The 20,130-nt window shown below is 38.5% G+C and overlaps 1 protein-coding gene across 1 annotated transcript in view; it reads left to right on the forward strand.

Moving 5' to 3' along the window:
- Nucleotides 1-20,130, forward strand: part of LOC120860491 (lysosomal-trafficking regulator) — a 166,602-nt gene that overhangs the window by 138,530 nt on the left and 7,942 nt on the right. Inside the window, exons 45-50 of the mRNA XM_040236309.1 lie at nt 6,799-7,029; nt 8,585-8,774; nt 11,894-12,030; nt 14,495-14,593; nt 19,587-19,726; nt 20,014-20,111. Of these exons, the coding sequence (XP_040092243.1) occupies nt 6,799-7,029; nt 8,585-8,774; nt 11,894-12,030; nt 14,495-14,593; nt 19,587-19,726; nt 20,014-20,111 (895 nt within the window). The remainder of the gene's footprint in view (nt 1-6,798; nt 7,030-8,584; nt 8,775-11,893; nt 12,031-14,494; nt 14,594-19,586; nt 19,727-20,013; nt 20,112-20,130) is intronic.

Below are 20,130 nucleotides of genomic sequence, written 5' to 3' on the forward strand. Positions count from 1 at the left end.
GATTTTTTCAGGTTTATGTTTCGCCTCTTTAAGAATAACTTAGATACTATCTGTCAGAGATTCCCTAAGACTACTCCCAGGTTGGATGAGGACTCAGGAACTCAGCATACAGTTGTCCTTACAGTGAAGGGTACAAAGCAAAGGCAGCAAAGGGAAAAGATACGTGGGGCAGAGCTGGAGGAAACCAGGCACCAGCTTCCAAGAGACTTATCCCAGTGAGTCACAGAGAACTCACTCCGTTCCTCCAGCAACGAACTGACAGAATTAGGGCTGCAGTGCCAGGGTTTTTATTGAGGACTGGTCATGTAGGCACCCTCTCTCATACATCCAGAAGTTCTGGGCCTTCAGAAGGAAACCAGGTGTTCGTTCAGGATACACCACATTGTCCAGCTTGGGTGCAGTGAACCACTTTTATCAGGTAAAAAAGGTAGAAACTCTTCTGAAATCCATGTTCCCAGACAAGGCCAAGGACAAGCCTTCCAGACACACCTTCCCAAGGAGAGCAGTTCAGGCCTGCTGTGTAACTCTTTTCATGTTCTGTTTTTAAATGGCGTCCCCTTTCCTTATTGTACAAACAATATCTGTGCCTTGTTAGAATAATATCTAAGATACAGACTACAAAAGGAAGAAATTTTAAGATCAACTTTGATATCATCATCTAAAGATAAATAGTATGGCAAAACCAATACAATATTGTAAAGTAATTAACCTCCAATTAAAATAAATAAATTTATATTTAAAAAAATCAAAACCACTTTCTTCTTCCTACACATATCACTTCATTTATATAATGATTTTATTTCTGTAATATTATCTTTTAAAACGGAGAAGGCAATGGCACCCCACACCAGTACTCTTGCCTGGAAAATCCCATGGATGGAGGACCCTGGTAGGCTGCAGTCCATGGGGTCGCTGAGGGTTGGACACGACTGAGCAACTTCACTTTTACTTTTCACCTTCATGCATTGGAGAAGGAAATGGCAACCCACTCCAGTGTTCTTGCCTGGAGAATCCCAGGGACGGGGGGAGCTTGGTTGGCTGCCGTCTATGGGGTCGCACAGAGTCGGACACGACTGAAGTGACTTAGCATAGCATCTTTTAAAAAATAATTTCGTTTATTTCTTTATGGCAGTGCTGGGTCTTCGCTGCTGTGCAGGCCTTTCTCTAGTCATGGAGAGCGGGGGCTACTCTCCAGTTGCTGTGCGCAGGCGTCTCACTGCCATGGCTTCTCTTGTTGCAGAGCACGGGCTCTAGAGCATGCAGGCTTCGGCAGTTGTGGTGCACAGGCTTAGTTGCTCTGCAGCATGTGGGATCTTCCTGGATCAGGGATCAAACCCTTGTCTCCTGCATTGGCAGGTGGATTCTTTACCACTGAGCCACCAGGGAAACCCCCATTTATATAATAATATTAATGCTACTTTTTATTCCAAAGTATGGATATCTGGTAATTTATTTAACTAGTCCCCTATTCTTGGATATTTTGTTAGTGTTCTTCTACTACTAAAATTAATATTCCTCCAATTATTTCTTTTTTTTAATTTTTTTTTCAATTATTTCTTTATGTACCACTTTACGTCTTTGAGTTAAATTCCCAGAAGCCAAATTGTTACACTTTAATGTATATTTTTCAATGTTGTTAGATAGTCTACATTTTTTTATTTTTTAACCTATCCTAGTCAGGAAGCTTTTATTTCCCCAGGCTCTGGGGATGCAAAGGTGAATAAGATTCACACAGGGAGGGAAGATATATGAGTGTCCTGTAAGCAAATGAAAAAAAGCTGGCGTCTTTAGTCGCCGGGGCTTTCCTGCGGCTCAGCAATAAAGGATCCGCCTGCCAGCGCAAGAGATGCGGGTTTGACCCCCGGGTCAGGAAGACCCCTGGAGAAGGGAATGGCAACCAACCCCAGTGTTCTTGCCTGGGAACTCCCACGGACAGAGGAGCCTGGTGGGCTACCGTCCATCGGGTCGCAAAAGAGGCAGACATGACTTAGCAACTAAGCAACAATGATATCTTTAGTCATCAGGGAAATGCACATTAGAGCCACAGTGAGTTACCACTTTATATCATTGAGAATGACTCGAAATAAAAGACTAACAATTCCAGGTATTGAATAATGAAATACTACTCAACAATAAAGAGGAAATGTTTTATGCTGACTGAAAGAAACCTGATGCACCCTGTATGAATCCATTCCATTTACCTGAAATTCTAGAACAAGGAAGATTCATCTCCTAGTGGTAGAAATCAGAACAGTGGTTGCCTCCAGGGAGTAGGGTATTGACTGCCTAAAGGACATCAGGGAACTTTCTGGGTGATAGAAATGCTCTGTACCTTGATTTTCATGATGGTTCCATCAGATGATAATTTAAAAATCTGTAGTGTTTTATTATTGTGTGTAAAATATACCTCTGTAGAAGTATATATGTAAGCTTTAAAGGTTTTAAAGACTGAGGTATAATTTTTAAGCTTCATATTTGATCTAAAATGTAACTTTAAAAGCAGTTAAGAGCTTCCCTGGTGGTCCAGTGGCTAAGACTCTGCACTCCCAATGCAGGGGGCCTGGGTTTGATCCCTGGACAGAGAGCTAGATCCCATATGCTGCAACTAAGACCCAGCACAGCCAAATAAAAATATAAGCAATTAAGTTCATTTTGTTGTACAGCAGAAACTAACATAACCTTGAAAAGCAATTATACTCCAATACAAATGAAAAGCAATTAAGAATTTGGACATGAACCTTAGTATACTCTGTGCCTATAATACTGGCACAAATTTTCAATTATTCTCATTTAAAATTCACATTAAAAGTATATACATGCTGAAATATACCATTTAATTCTCATCTTACTAGATTTTTTCATTAATTCTTTGAGACTTTATAAAGGATAGAGTTTGTACCATTGTTCTAGAAATTTTATATACAATTTATTTTTCTTGCCACACCTCATGGCATGTGGCATCTTAGCTCCCCAACCAGGGATGGAACCCTTGCCCCCTGCATTGGAGGCACGGAGTCCTAACCACTGGCCCACCAGTGATGCCCTGTCTTAGAAATTTAATAAAACTCAATTCGTGGGACAAAAGGAAGGGTAGCATTTAAGTGCACGGTCTCTGAACCCAGGCTTGAGTTCACATCCTCATTCTGTGACTCTGCTACTTGCTGTATGACCTGCAGTGTCACCCTAACCTCTCTATACTTTTGTGCAGATTCGTAAAATGTGAACAGTAATACCAACCTCATAAATAAGAAAATGCCTACAGGGTAATGCCTGCCATCCAATTAAGTATAAATGTTAACTCTGTAAAAAGGAATGTAAAAATGCATTTTGATCTTAATTCATCATTCACTAGTATACGGGGTTCACTAGAAACTGATACACAGAAGGTAAAGAAGTACTATTTTAAAGTAAATTTTAAGAGCTCTGGCTATAAGGTTATTCCAATCTCTTGAATTTTTGAGTCTATTAAATTAAACAACTGTGAAGAATGAGCCTGCTTAGATAAGCATCTATAACAGCTGTTGGAGCGCTTGTGGTGGTGGGAGTGTGGTGGGCAAGGGGAGGAGATGTCGAAGATTCTGAAGAACCTTTGAAACTTTATTTTGGCATTTACAGAAATGTTATTTGTAGATACGAAAATGGAATTTGCTTCCTGATTAAATACTGAAAGTTAAATTATACAAGCAGGATACACAAACGTGACAGATCTGTACCCAGCTTTAAAAATTTGCACCTCACTTTTAAAAAATGCACCTCACTCTCCGTCTGACTCTTAACACTAAGAACAAAAGTGTAATAACACCCTTTACATCGAAGAGGTTGCAGTTCTCACTGCTACTCTTAGAGATTCTCTTTTAGTTTTCTATAGAACCTAAATAATACTATCTTAAGCTACCTGGCAGCGTTGTATCTCAGTTTCATTTTTGCCTTTTCCTATATATCGTTTTGGACAAGTGACTTTTTCAACAATGTAGTATTACAGATGAAGTCTTTTTTGAAAGATGTATCTACCAACATTAGGTGGGAAAGAAAAGGACAGTGGCATGGCAAATCCTGAATTTTTACTCCCTTTCTAGACTTATTACTGCCCTAACCCACCTTTCTCTTTAGCTTCATGTCCTAAGAAAGGTGACCGCGTGGAGGACACCAGTCCCAGGAATACTGTGTGCTGACCTTTCTGCGGTGTTGTGGTTAAAGATAGAATATATTGACTGTTTCTCAGCCAGTCTTCTGCCCCTTGCCTGGGAGGTGAAGCTGTCCTTCCTCCTCCACTGACAACCTCACCGAGTTGTCTGGGGAGGCTGAAAGAATATACATCATATTACAGTCTTCTCACTGCCAGGTTCTTGTCAGGTTCAGCAGTATATGTGGAAACCTCAAAAGCAAACACACAGAGAGGGAATTGGAATTAAATGAATCCTCTCCAAGGATGGTTGTGTTGCCCTTGAGCTTACAAGATGGAAACCACAAAGACTTTGCTTGGGTTTCAGTGTTACTGGTGTTTAGACTCTTGATTCTTCAACCCAGACAAGAGAAGAGACATAGACATACAAAAATCTAGGTTCCTTACTAATGTCTCTGTATGTAAGAAAACATATCTCAATAATTGACATTTGTAGACATCTTCAAGATGCGGGGGATGTGATATCAGTTAGCAACACAAAGTCATCCTGTGACGCCAGCCATTGTGTCTTGAGAGGAATCCAACTCTTTCTTTGAGCATATTCACACAAAGAACAAAAGGGCATCTGAATATCACACAATTTCAGGCAGACACATGTGGCTTTGAACTTCGAGTTCTCATCCTTATGAATTGAGAAAGTTGGAGTGGGGCAGGATCCTCTGGTTTTCTTCAGACTCCATATTGTCATATCCTTGAATTCTGTTATCTCTTTTGATTTTGTGCACCACCTGAAATGATGTTGACTCAGTTTTCTGACCAATATCTGACAGACAGCCACAGAAAAAATGGATCCACTTACTAATTGCCTGCAGAAGCTATTTTGGATCAACTTAATTGAAAAATTTGTTTATTTTTTTTAATGAGTTCTTACTAAAAGACAAGACCAAAGAAAAACCTCATTTTGTTTTTCTTTTTTTTTCAATTTGAAGTATAATTGACATACATTATATTAATTTCCAGTTAACTGAACCATACTGATTCAGTTTTTTGTGAAATTATCACCACAATAAGTCTAGTTAACATCCACCCCCTACTTAGTTACAAAAAATTTTTTTCTTGTGATCAATACTTTTAAGATTTACTCTCTTAGCAACTTTTCAAATGTGCAACACAGTGTTGTTAATTGTAGTTATCATGCTGCACATTACATCTCCATGACTTATGTGTTGTATAACTGGAAATTTGTACCTTGTGGGCCCCCTTAACTCATTTTGCCCAACCCACACCTTTGGTAACTACCAGTCCTATGAGCTTGGTCTTTTGTTTAGATTCCACATATAAATGAAATCATACTTACTTGTTTGGTATTTTCCTTGGTGATGTACAGGGAGGCCTGGCGTGCTGCAATTCATGGGATCGCAAAGAATCAGACACTGCTGAGCGACTGAACTGACTGTCTGACTTATATCACTTAGCATAATGCCTTTAAGTTCCATCCATGTTGTAACAAGATTTCATTCTTTTTTATGACTGAATAATATTTAGTTGCATATATTTACTACCTCTTCTTTATCCATTCCATGTGTACATGCTTAAGTTGCTTCCATATCTTGGCTGTTATAAATAAGGCTGTAATGAACATAGGGGTACATACATCTTTTCAAATTAATGTTGTTTAAATGCCCAGAGGGCTTCCTTTGTGGCTCAGCTGGGAAAGAATCTGCCTGCAGTGTGGGAGACCTGGGTTCAACCCCTGTGTTGGGAAGATCCCCTGGAGAAGGGAAAGGCTACCCACTCCAATATTCTGGCCTGGAGAATTCTATGGACTGTATAGTCCATGGTGTTGCAAAGAGTCGGACACAACTGAGCAACTTTCACTTTCACTTTCAAATGCCCAGAAGTGGAAATGCTGATCATATGATAGTTCAATTTTTAATTTTTTGAGACACCTCCATACCGTTTTCCATACTGGCTGCATCAATTTACACTCCCACCAGCAGTGCACAGGGGCTTCCTTTTCTCCACATCCTTGCCAACATTTATTGTCTCTGTCTTTTTTATACTATCCATTCTAACAAGTGTGAGATGATACTTCATTGTGGTTTTGATTTGCATTTTCCTGATGATTAGTGATGCTGAGAATATTTTCATGTACCTCTTGGCTATCTGTATGTCTTTTTCAGAAAAGTATTCAGGTCGTCTGCCCCTTTTTAATTAGATCTTTGGGTGTTTTGCTGTTGAGTTGTATGAGTTGTTTATATGTTTTGGATATTAACCCTTTATCAGTACATGATTTGTAAACAATTTCTCTCCTTCAGTAGGCTGTCTTCATTTTATTGATGGTTTCCTTTTGCTGTGCAAATAAATGAAGTCTTACATGATATTCTCTTAAATTAGAAATTAATTTTATAAAATTACCTAACTAACACCAGTCAACATACATTATTTTTGTTTCATCCATTCAAAAGCATTGATGATTCCTATTCTGATCTCTTTGAGACTATTAATGATTATCACCCTGTTCAAAAACATTTAAAAATCCTTTCCATTTGAAATTTGAGAAAGGAAATCCTTTCCATTGTCCATTGCCTGGAGAATAAAACAAGTTGTTTCCCCTTTGGTACTATCACCAAGTCTTGCTTTTTACGTTCCTTTCATTCTCTTTTTCTCTTCAGACATATTTTGGAATGGATGTCTCTGCAGTTGAAGATCCAGTTCAAAGACGAGCACTAGAAACCATGATAAAAACCTACGGCCAGACCCCTCGTCAGCTGTTCCAATCAGCCCACGCGAGCAGACCTGGCTCCAAGCTCAACATTGAAGGGGAGCTTCCTGCCGCCGTGGGGTTGTTAGTGCAGTTTGCTTTCAGGGAAACCAGAGAACAGGTCAAGGAAATTACCTATCCGGTATGTCATTTGGATTTTAATAGAATTCAGGAAAATATGGCTCAACTCCTGAGACATCAGACCTTCTCCCAAGCTTTAGAGGCCGGGAATTGAGTACCATGGTCCCAGCCTGAAGGTGTGCACCAGGCAGTGAATACAGATGCCCGCATTACTAGTTGTGTGTGTAGAAGATGCTGCGTTAGTGACATGAAGAGCGTGCTCTGGGAGCTCCGGTCAGATTGTGACCTTCCTGAGGGCTATTATGGAGAAAGCCCCACCAGGCAGTGACATAACAGGCATTGCAAATGAGAGGGAAGGAACCAGTGCAAGCATGCCTAGCGTGGTCCTGGTTGTCAGCTTCCACCAGAAGTAGTGACCAGAAGTGTCAATGTTTGAGTTTACAATTAAGGGGAAAATCTCGCAGGATTTTTTGGCCCCTCTAGATTGTCATGATAAGAAATACTGCCTCTTAAAGTAGGAATTAAGTATTAATTAATATTCTGAAATAGAAAAATAAAGCAAGCAAGCCTTAAGAGTAAAATGGATTCTAATCCTCAGCTAAATTCTTCATTATTAAAGCAGCTTAAGGTGGGAGCCTGTGAATTGTAAAGTGTTAAAGAGGTTTGCAGAAGGGAATCATAGAAAATGAGAAGAAAAAGGAAAGAGGTTGTAAGATAAAGCAGAGATCTCAGATTGCAGTCATCTGTGATCCACTTTAAGAGGAAATGGTTTTTAGAGACCTTGTTTTGACAACTGTTTCTTATTATAAAGTTACTTAAATACACCAGATGTAGAACACTAAATGTAAACTCTTTATGCTCATAGCTCGTGTATATCAAATTTGCATATGTTTGCATGTTAAATGCAAGCAGAACTTACATAACTAGTAAGACTGAAATTGTAAAAGATCAGTACGATAGACAGTGTTGCTTTGCTGCACCCAGACCGCCCATGTTGTTTCCATAGTTGAAAGCTGTGTTTCTGGTTCTGTGTGTACTTGTCAGTGTAACTCATGATTTTGAAGCCTTACAAATCATTTTAGTCATTATCATTACCAGGATCATTATTTTTAACTAGAATCTATTATTTTAACATGTCAAAATAATTTAACAGTACAGCCCTGAAAAGTAATAAATACCATTTCATTTGCCACTATACTTATTGCTCATTAGCTAATTAAAGTTGGTGCATATGCAGGACCTGAGCAGGATGTCTGTTTGTAATAGGAATGGATGCTGAACTGCCTCCTTCCCACCTCAGGACTTTCACACTGGCTGTTCCCTCCACTTGGCATGCCCTGTCCCTGGATAGAGCCCTGATGTGCTTTTATTTCACTCAGGTTGTCTGCTTGCCTCAGAGACTCTTTCCCAGCCCCTCATCTAACTAGCAACTCTCTTTCTCAGTCCTCTCCCCCTCCTTAGACTTTGTTCATAGCACTTGCACCACCTATGGAAATATGTGTTCCTCATCTGTCTTGTTTATCACTGTATCTAACCACCAGGAACACATATTTCCGTGAGTGATTCTATATTTACTACCATTTTTTAAATGTACTTTTTACTTTTCTTGGTTTTAGAGTCCTTTGTCATGGATAAAAGGCTTGAAATGGGGGGAGTATGTTGGTTCCCCAAGTGCTCCAGTTCCTGTGGTCTGCTTCAGCCAGCCCCACGGAGAAAGATTTGGTTGTCTCCAGGCTCTGCCCACTAGAGCAATATGTGGTTTGTCCGAAAATTTCTGTCTTCTGATGACATATAGCAAAGAGCAAGGTAAAATAAAACATGAAAATCATCCTAGGTCTATGTTTCAAGAGATGTGAATGTTTCCCCTCATCTATGCTGCTGTTTTGTTTCATTTCTGAGTTTTCTGAGTCCTTGGTGAAAAACCAGACTCAAATTTGTGTTCATTTAATGCAAAGTAGGAATTAAAACATACTACGTGAAAAAAATGAGAACTAAAGGCAGTGTCATTTGAAATGAGAGGAAGAATTGAAGGAGACAAGAATAAATAAATGTCTCACAAGATGAAAACATTATCAATTTTATAGAAATATATACTTTGAGGTTCTTGAATCCCAGAATAACGACTTACTTGACCAATAGTTCTAGTACCTCAGAAGAGACAATCATGAAAGTAAAACAAAATGAGGAAATCATGATAGCCTTGAAAATAGGTTTTAAAAATACATATGTCTGGAAAGCAATCTTTTTCTCACCTCTCTGCACTGACTCACTAAAAGCAACACATGGGAAAGTGCTGTCAATAGAGGCCCTCTTGATATTTCTAAATGTCACCTATACACTGGAAAACTAGTGACATTTTCCATTCAAGCAGTTCCTCAGCCCTTCCAAATTAATCATTTTACTTAATGGGAAAGAACTCTCCCTACTTCCTAGGCCTGGGCTTTAAGCACTAAAATGAATGACTGAGGGCACCCATCTGTGCCTGTCAGGGGTATGCAGATTTGCCTGGAAACCAGAGTGTGGGCCTGACGCCTCTTGGTGTTGGTTCTGTGCGCTGTGCTCCTCCAGTCCTCACGGCCCCGCCCACCACTGGAGCACCCGTGCCCCAGCATCAGCCACTTCAAGGAATTTAGTGTGCTGGCTGGACCACAGTTCTTTTAAAAAACTCACTCTCCCTTCTGTCATGAGATGAATGATTACCTTTATAGTTGCCAGTAATAAAAGAAGCCACATACCATTTTATCAAAGTTTAGTGAACTAAGAGGGGAAGGTAAATCTGTTTAATCATCATTGTAATATCAGTAGTTTATTCTCACTAGCATGTTGCAGTCAGCTATGATATGCATCACAAGTAGTTTACTACTAATAACACTTAGAGGATCGAAATATGTGAATAATTTGGCTTTAAGAAATTAATTAGAGTGGATTGAAGTTTATCTCTGTTGATCAGAGAGAAAGGGGCTGTTATTATTACTTAGCATGGTGGGACTTAAATATGTCCAATATAATAGCTAACCTACCTTATTTGTGCCACTACAGTCACAAGTGATAGCTGTGTTCATTCAAATTACACTTTATTTCCTCATAGAATGTAAGTGGGATTTGACAGAATCTAGGTGTGTCCAGGAAGTGGTATCATACAAGTTATGGCCATGAGCTCACATGGCACAGTGCCTGAATTTGCACCCCGCTTCTGCTGCCTAATACCTGTGTATTTTTGTGTAATTTTGAGAAAATTACTTATGTTTCTCGAGTCCTGGCTTTTAATCTATGAAATGGGAATAATAAAAGGACTTACTTCACAGGGTAATTCACTATAATTATTAAATGAAATAACATAAGGAATGGTTAACACCTGACTCTGGTGTGCTTAATAAATAAATGTCCATCAGACTGTGAACACTCTGGAGCCAGGGACTCTGAGCATTCACTGCCATACTCAGTGCAGAACCATCCACAGGGGCATTTCCTAGTGACTGAGAGGGCAGCTGGCAGATGGGAGGTCATGTGTGTCGAGCACTGTTATATTAAATAACTGCCCTCTAGTTACACATGTGTAATACAGTGTAGTAACTAAACTGCCATGGTTTAATGATCTTTAGCTCAGTACAGGCCAATTACTTGAGAACTAACAATGCCTCAAAATTGTCTGAGGTGCTTTTTTCCCAAGTATACTCAGTTGGTTTACTGAGTATACCACTGAAGACACACCAAATTAGAATCTCTGGGGCTTGAGTCTAAATCTGCACATGCTGCAAAAGTCATTTTCTTGCAAACACTTATGTAAGATCTACTATTATAATAAGTAAAGAAAAAGTTTATTTTTCTTTTAAAAAAACCATGGTGCATCTTGTGTTGCTGGAATGAGAAATCTGGGACAGTTATTGAGTTCTTACCACATGCCAGGATTCATAGTAAAATCTGGGAAGTCCTGAGGCTTATCTAGAGAGGAGCATATATGTAGCAAGGCTATCCTAATTTCTGTATTGCAAAACTGATATCCACATTTGGAATTATACTCAACAAAGCAAAAAGAAATCTGTGAACTACATTTTTAATGTGCTCTTGATTCATTAAACAAATATTTATTTGTTTTATTGCTTTATATTATGTTATATTGTGCTATGTTTTATGCTATATATTATGCTGAGTACTCACATTCTATATATTATAGATACAGCTATATATTAAGTGAGGTACTCACATTCTCCTTAAGGAACTCAAAGCTTCTTAGTTGTACAGGCAGCACCAGCTACCTGCAGCTTTTATGCTGCATTTGCCCTAGTCAGTGTGCCAACAAGCCATAGATTATGAGAAACACTGGAAAAGGATGTCAGAATGTCCAGACCTTTATCCCAAAAGGATGTAGTATTATGTTGAGAGTAGAACAAGAGAAGAACAGAACCTCATTATATGAACTTCCCCCATACAAAATCCTTGCAGTTGCAGGATTAAATTATTCTTCTCAGGATTGCTTCTGCTCCAGCAATGGTCCCTCTTTAGCATTAGTAGTTCTCCATATTGATTTTTCAGTATGGGGTATCTAGAAAGTTATTTAAACGTTACCTAGTTCATATTTATTATTAGAAGAAAAAGCATCACAGAACATAAATAGTTATCATTGTGTTTTATAAAAATTTCTTAATAGAAATTTTATTTCTAAGTCAAATAAATCCCTACTAAAATAACACAGGTGAAAAAGAATACAGTTCCAACCTTAGAATCCTGTTAGCCTTAAAGAAATGAAACTAACATAAATAGGTCCATCTTATGGCTATAAAGATGATTTTGCACTGGAATGACCATGTTCTGCTATGTGAACTTCAGGCCTTAAAGGCCAGAATGATCTTTAACCTGCCATTTCAGTGGGCTGTCCAATGATAACTGTTCAGTGGCAACTAATACTTTTATTTCTCTTTCTTGAGGTGTGAGAAGCATGAACAGTACTGACATTCAGTGGTCAGCCATCCTGAGCTGGGGATATGCTGATAACATTTTAAGGTTGAAGAGTAAACAAAGCGAGCCTCCAATAAACTTTATACAAAGTTCACAGCAATATCAGGTAAACATTTTTATGAAGTACTTTATAATAATAATTAAACATAATGCTTTAGAAGGGAGTCAGACTGATGACAGCTAGTATTTAATATCCTGTAGTTAGTCGAGAAGCTGATGACGCTAGACATATGCCTTGTTTACAGTGCTGACAGCCTTCCTAACTGCTGCTGTACTGACTATATCCCCAAAGTTTGTTCTCTACCCCAGCAGTCCCCAGCCTTTTTGGCACCAGGGATTGGTTTCACAGAAGACTCTTGTTCCACAGAGAAGGGAATAGGGGGATGGTTTCAGGATGATTCTCCTAAGGAGCCCACAACGTAGACCCCTTGCATATGTAGCTCACAGTAGCATTCGTGTTCCTATGAGAATCAAGTGCCACTGATCTGACAGGAGGTGGAGCTCAGGCAGTAATATGAGTGATGGGGAGCGGATGTAAATACAGATGAAGCTTCCCTCACTTGCCAGCCAGTTACCTGCTTCTGTGTGGCCCACTTCCTAACAGGCCATGGACTGCTACTGGTCTGTGGCCCAGGAGTGGGGGACCCCTGCTCTTCCCATCTCTTGTTGAGACTGTATCATAATCTACTCAGCATCAGCTCACAGCAGTGTTGGAACAAAATCACAGTTGATTTTTTTCTCATTGTTAACTTGCCTTTTGTTATATGTCATTTTCAATAACCAGAGCATCATCTACTGTACCTGGCTTTTTTAAATGGACCGAGAATTCAGGCATCACCATATGGTAGAAAGAGCCTTGGGCCTTGCTAAAGCCCTGCCATCCCTGTGATCTATGTTAGTGTCCAGCTCTGTTACTTACTATGTAGGCTTTCGCAAGTGACTTAACCTTTCCCAGCTTGAGTTTCTTTCCTCCTGCTTAAAACGGGAGTAGTCATACTCCCACTACTCTCTCATAAAACTGTTGTAAAAATGTCTCCAGTGTTTGTGAAAGTATATTGTAAACTATAAAACAACGATATACACACACAAACACACACACACAGTACTGCCACAACTTTTCCCAGGACTAAATTGTATGCTAAACCTTCTCTCTTTGACTGTCTTTCCATAGGAAGTTCTTTTACTGCTTTCTGACTTCCATTACCTACATAAACCTGGTGCCTACTCACACATCCTAACATCTGTCACCATTCCCCAAGCACCTTAGAAATGGAGTCAGTGCCTACTCACACATCCTAATGTTTGTCACCATTCACTGAGCACCTTAGAAATGGAGTCAACGGAAGGCTTCCCAGGTAGCTCAGTGGCGAAGAATCCACCTGCCAATGCAGGAGACATGGCTTCAGCCTCTGATCTGGAAAGATCCCCCATGCCTTGGAGCAACTAAGCCCGTGCACCACAATTGCTGAACCTGTGCTCTAGAGCCCAGGAGCTGAAACTGCTGCCCATCTAGAACCCGTGCTCTGCACAAGAGAAGCCCCCGCAATGAGAAGTGTGCACCGCAGCTTGAGAGTAGCCTCCTCTCTCCACAACTAGAGAAGATCTCGTGCAGCAACAAAGACTCCTCACAGCCAGAAGTAAATAAATCGAAGTGTTTAAAAGAAAAAGAAGAAAGAAATGGAGTCAGCTACTTGTAGGGAATTTTTGGCAGTGAAAAAAAGGAGAGCAATGACTTGTTTGCTTAATCTTCAGTATGCCTGAAAAAAGGTCACATCACTGCCTTTTGTCATCTGGCTTACTAGTAAACTAACAAAAGTAAGAATAAAGGACAGTGAAAAACAACCTTATTAGAAGTTTTAGTAAGAATTTAAACACTGCAAAATTATTTCCGTCATGTAAAATTGGGCAGAGAAACATCATTAAAGATGAAAAAACACACTCTTCTCAAGTCCTTTCAGCAAAACAGGATGATCCAGATTTTGAGCAAATGCGGTGTGATAAAGTACTTCCAATCAAATGACTACCTAGATAAGAATATCATATTTCATTTTGTTCTTGGAATATGTCATTCACTTATTAATTCTTTAGTTTGAGAAAATTTGTCCAGGGTATTATCATGCAAAGACCCACACTCTGTGATTTCGCTTATCTGATCAATTTCATTATTGTCATTATTACATATTAGAGTCCTGCTCTCTCTTTGCCTCATCTTCTGATTGATCTCTTAACTGTGAAACATACTCCTGTCAATTTTCTTTTCTTTTCTGTTATCACTGGAAAATGAAAAATTCTGAATTCCCAACTGTGTTCAATGACAACTGAAAAAAACAGTGTCTCTAGTCTTCTTTTATACTTTCTCAAAAGATGACAGTTTATATCACATTTTACAGCTTTTAGACATCTCAAAGTTACATAATACTCTATTACTATGTCTTGCACCATTCTAATCATTTCAAGTAAAATATTTATCTTAATTTCATGAGCATATATTTTTAAAATAAATGTCAGAAAAGTAGAAGCATTTCTCATGCTTTTTAAGCATGTTCATCTTTGACTTGTCCTTTTCCTAGGTGACTAGTTGTGCTTGGGTCCCTGACAGCTGCCAGCTGTTCACTGGGAGCAAATGTGGTGTCATCACAGCTTACTCAAACAGGTTCACAAGCGGCACGGTAGGTCCTGGGCACATTTGTGGGATTTTCATGTCAGTGAGGGGAAGAAACCCTTTATAAAGTATAATTTATTTAGTATAAGAGCAACTTACATTTTTTGTACTTTAATCTCTTCTTCACAGAAGCTCTGATAATGTAAAAGGTCAATATCTAACTCTTTTATTAGGATCATAAAAGAATTTTTAAAATAACTGTATACGGACAGAAACAGAAAGTATTTTGAGTTATGCTCTGCTTTTTCGTGACATTTCGATGGTTCCTTCTGTTCTCAGTATCGAACTGAATGCTTAAAGGGTATCCCACAAGATTCTGTAAAATTTAGAAGTGCAGAACTCCTAACATTCCTAATACACTGAGTGAATTAAATGACAGAAAAATCCAAGTAGCCAGTCTCTATTCTACCACTTACTGGAAGAAATTTTTTCAGCCGTTCACTGAATCTTTTAAGATTTGTGAGTTAAATTATTAAAACAGTCTAGTGAAGAAGACATTATGCCATACTTCTCTTAATTTACTCTCATTTCTTTATTGAATCAGCTGTCTGTGGTGCCATTGAAGAGTAGAGGCAAGTTTAGAGTGATAACTCAGTGATAACCATTCTGTTCTAGAACATTCTATGTGCCTTTTTTTTTTTTTTAATTACAGTTTTGTCCATTATTTTATAAAACATGTTCTACTGGGTGAAACCTGTTTTCCTAGCATAGGGTGACACTAGGTTCCTTACTTTTTTGAGCAAGTTTATTCAGTTTTAAACCCGTTAAGGTTCTTTGCCACCTTCCTTAGGGTATAAATGTGACCATAATATTGTTTCTGTCTCAGTCTAACGAGTCATTAAAATGGTTGAAGCAGAAGTGATATGATCCAATCAGCATTTTAAGACTATCATTGTAGAGCCTGCAAGGAAAAACATTTAAAGGGCCATGAGACTGGAAGGAAGGGTACCAGTTAAAAGGTGCTGTGGTGATGCTGGCAGCTATCCCGAGGACTCTATAGCAGGAGGTGGGCTCCTACAGATTATTGCAGAAGAGCGGGGTGTGTGCTCTAAGACTGACACACAGGGTAAAAGAGCCAGAAGTGGGCCCAACCAGGTGTCAAGGAGCCTGAAAAATTACACTTGAGCTGGATCTTAAAGGATCATTTTACTAAGTGGAGAAAAGAGGAAAGAGTATTTCATCAGAGTACACTCACCACTTGGAATTAAAGGCGTGGTAGTTCGGGAGTGGCAGATACTTTGTAGTTCAGAGTAGGACTGCTGGGAGGAGTGGCAGGAGAGTAGAGAGAGGTGAGGGTCTCATACATAGGCCACAACGAGAAGAGTGCTAGGGAGTCTGGGCAGAGGGGTGTGCCTTCACTTTTGGAGTGTCTCATTTTCTTTTTGCTCCCCAAGGCCTAAATCAGATGTCAGTTTGGTAATGTCTCTGATATTTACTGCTGCCGTTGCCTTTCCGCTGCTGAGCACACCTTTCTGTTTCCTTTTTCCTGCACATACATTCTGATCTGCAGAGTAGTCCTCTGCTTGTGTGCTCAGATCATTTGTTCCTTGTCATCCAAAAACTATCTTCCATCTTTTATTTCTTTTCCCAACACTTTGAACAGTCTTGTTCTTAGTTTTCCTTACTTCCATTCTCCCTACAATTTAAATTTTTAATTGTACACTAACACAGTATGCAGTATTGGGTTTTTTTTTTTAAAAAAAGGATTAAGTTGTCAATATAGAAGTAATTGTACACAGCATAGCTCTGAAGCAGTAGATCAAAGGTGTAGCTGTTATCATTTGAATACAGCAAGATGTGTGCTTCTTTTAGTTTGAAATTATTGTAGGCTTGTGAAGTCTTATGTTGCATACCTTTCCTCAGTTCTACCCTTTCCCAAAAGTTGATTTTTCAGCTTATATATAAGGGTTTTCTTTTTCTCCTAATAGGTAATCAAGTCATGAGGTAAACAGTTAACTATTTAAACCATGTCCAAAAGTGTATCTTAGCTGTGTGATTTTATCATTAGTTGATCTAAGGGAAGGTTACCTGGGATTTTGTGGGTATTGTTGTCGCTTTTTCTTGGGCACCATCTCATCATTTGGGGGTCCATGAAGTTCCAGATGTGACCCTGTGCCTGTGAGGTTGGCAGGAAGCACCTCATGTTCACTAGTTTCCGTTGCCCAAACCCACTGAATGCCATGGTTCTAAAAGTATTTATGTTCTTGTTTGTGTTGCCCTTGACACAGCAAAAGACAGGCTTCCAAGTGCCATGAAGGCTATAACTAAAATAATTGTTGCTTGAAAATATTTTCAAGGGAATCTTATGAAATACTTTCCTAAGCTAGCGAAGCACATCTGACTTTGAGCATTGTTTCTGTTGAATCTCCCAAGATAGTCTGCTAAGATGCATTCTACATACCAAATGATGAATACGTTGATTGGTTATAGGGAACCGTTACCTATAAGCCCTTTATATATTAGAGAAGAATGTCTTCAAAGGTGATAACTGATCCTAAAATAACTGATTTTGAGTCGTTTTTCACTAAATGTGCCCATGTCATCTTTATATAAGTGAACACCTGTATTTCTATTCTCTAAATTGATGGCAGGGAGAATAAATATACAGTTTATCCAAGGTAGTATCAAACCATTCAAGAACATTTTGTGAAGAAGTAGGCCAGCAGAAGATTTCTGTTCTACCCATGGAAATTATTTTCTGATCCCTCAGGGAATCATCTAGTAACACTGACTCTTAGAATCATTGTAAAGTGCAAAATCTAAAATTTCAGCACCCACTGTAGGGTACCTATTTTCTGTTTACCCCATAAATATTATTTATAGTCATGAAGTAAAAAAATACACATACATATGTATATATATTTTAACAAGCAAGGAGGGAGCTCTAGCCTTGAGTTAGATATTCTTGGATTAACTGTCAGTCCTAGAATATTGACACTGACCTTGAGACAGCCCCTTATAAGAGGAGTAGAAAACAGCAACAAGGGACAGAGCAAAATGATGTTGCGGGGGGGGCAGTCCCAGGGAGGTTCTCGCCCAAAAGGCCGGTCCCGGAGAGTGAGGATGAATCAGATGGGGCCAACTCTTGCCTGGATATACAGCCTGGGTTGGAATTCCCTGGGCGGTCCAGGATCCTTGAGACTAAACTTTGAATATGGCATCCCTAGACTGGCATGGTGATCCAGGTCATCCAGGAGAAACGAGGAAGGTGCTTGCATTCTATTCCACTAATAGAGGAATCCCTACAAATAATTTTCTAATGTAGTAACAAATATACAAAACCAAGCACACAATTTACAGATAAACAATGAATATGTGAAAAAGTTAAGCTTACTAATAGTTATAATAAGAGAAATGCAATTAAAAGCAACCTTGATTGCCATTTAAAACTTGGGAAATTTTCAAAGATTTAGAATGACCACTGAGACACAAATCCAAGCAGAGAAGGAAAGGGCTTAAGCCTTTCTGAACAGTCAGTTCTTCAGTCCCAGGCACCCTGAAGCATGGTCTGCAAGGATGCTGGCACATTTCCATGGCCCCACAGACTCCTGGCCCTGTGGGGAGGGTCCCAGAGGCAAACCAGAAGGGGCCCAGACCCAGGACTCATGCCCTTGTTCAGAGCCATCTTGTTGCTGTGATTGTGTTCAGTTGAAGGCCACATGCCCTAGCTAAACAGAAGCCACTGCCACACAACTTAGGCCGGTGGTTCCAAGGAAGACTGGTATTGCCTGGTCATTTGAGTCTTTAAGTAAAAAATATATATTGTTATGTGAATAAGACACTGGACTATGAAGCACTTAAAACAGATGAGCTGCAGCTAATAAAGTCAACATAGGTATGTTTTAAAACCAATGGTGATCAAAAAAGGCAAAATAGATCGGATGTCTAAAGAACAATAAGTACCACATTTATAAAGTTTATCGACATGAAACCCAATATGTTGTTTATTGTTATAGTAGCATATAGTAGGACATAAATTCTAAATACACAGGAAACAAATGCAAAATTCAGGATAATAACTTCTGAGAAGGGAGAGGAAATAAGATGTAAAACAGTATATACACTATGTAATATTTAATGTTTTCTATATTTAAAAAATAAGCTGATATTATAAAATGTTAGGATTAGTTTAACTGAGTGGTCAGTATACAGATTTTCATTGTATTTATACTTTCTACTTTTCTGTATTCTTTGAAATATTGAAATACTTTATGACAGTATAAACCTAGTATAAAACAAATATTATACCCTGTGGACATCCGGCATCTGTGAACAATGTGGACCTTGGAACACCAGTTTGCAAGCTTTGATTCTGAAAATCAGTCCACAACTATTGATGAGTAATACATTGCCATTGGTAGCATCAGGAGTCAGTGCAAAGCCTTTGCAAGTACACTATCAATACTGTAAAATTATTAATATTCACTGATCCACTATGAGGATTCTGGAAATTTATTCTAAAGGAGTGATATAGAGGAGGAACAAAACTTATGTACATAAATTTAAAAATTATGAAATAAAAATAAAATTTATTTATTTATGGCATCTAACATTTTGCAAACATTGGAAACAATTTTAAATATCTGTCAATAAAGGATATTCAAGTAAATTATGGTATACTAACTGTATAGAATATCATAACACTTAAAAATCATTTTGAATACACTGTCAAAAATGAGAAATGCTTATGGGAGAATGTATGAAATGAAATAGAGAACTATTTATATGGAGATAATCACAGCTATTAAAGTACATGTATATTCGGCCAGACTGGAAAAGAATAGACAAAAATGAAAAGCTTATCAGTTGATGAGATTACGGTCAATTAAAACTTTTTTTAATGTTTAACTAGTTCTACTCTTTAGAAAAAGTTGAGCTAGGTTGAAAAAATTTGTTTGAGAAGAATGTTTGAGTCACTTGGGTTGTTTTGTTTTTGAGATAACAGTACTAGAATACCTTTTGTCATGGCTTTTATCTTATACTTATTTTTTAAATTTTAGCCTTCAGAGATAGAAATGGAGTCTCAGATACATCTGTATGGGCACACAGAAGAGATAACCAGTTTATTTGTCTGCAAACCATATAGTATAATGATAAGTGTGAGCAGAGATGGAACCTGCATCGTATGGGATTTGAACAGGTACAGAAGATTTCCAACTCTAAAATAGCTGTTTTTAATGTTCCAGTTCTTACTGTGAGAAACAGATGCATTTTTATTAATGTAAAATAATATCTTTACATTATAACTTTAAGCATGAAATACAGACTTTACCTTTGTAATCTGATTGAATTAATAGATCAGTTAGGAATAGAGTCAGGAATCCCTTATAAATAGTAGGTACATATACTTACCAAAAGAATTATATAAATAAAAGAATGTAATTATATTTAATGTTCATACACAAATTCATGTCTTTGGTCTTTCAGATTATGCTACGTACAAAGTCTGGCGGGACACAAAAGCCCAGTCACGGCTGTCTCTGCCAGCGAGACTACAGGTGACATTGCTACAGTGTGTGACTCAGGTGAGCTGGCCCCAGACCC

The sequence above is a fragment of the Oryx dammah genome, unplaced genomic scaffold, assembly GCF_014754425.2.
Source record: "Oryx dammah isolate SB20612 unplaced genomic scaffold, SCBI_Odam_1.1 HiC_scaffold_11077, whole genome shotgun sequence".
NCBI lineage: Eukaryota > Metazoa > Chordata > Mammalia > Artiodactyla > Bovidae > Oryx > Oryx dammah.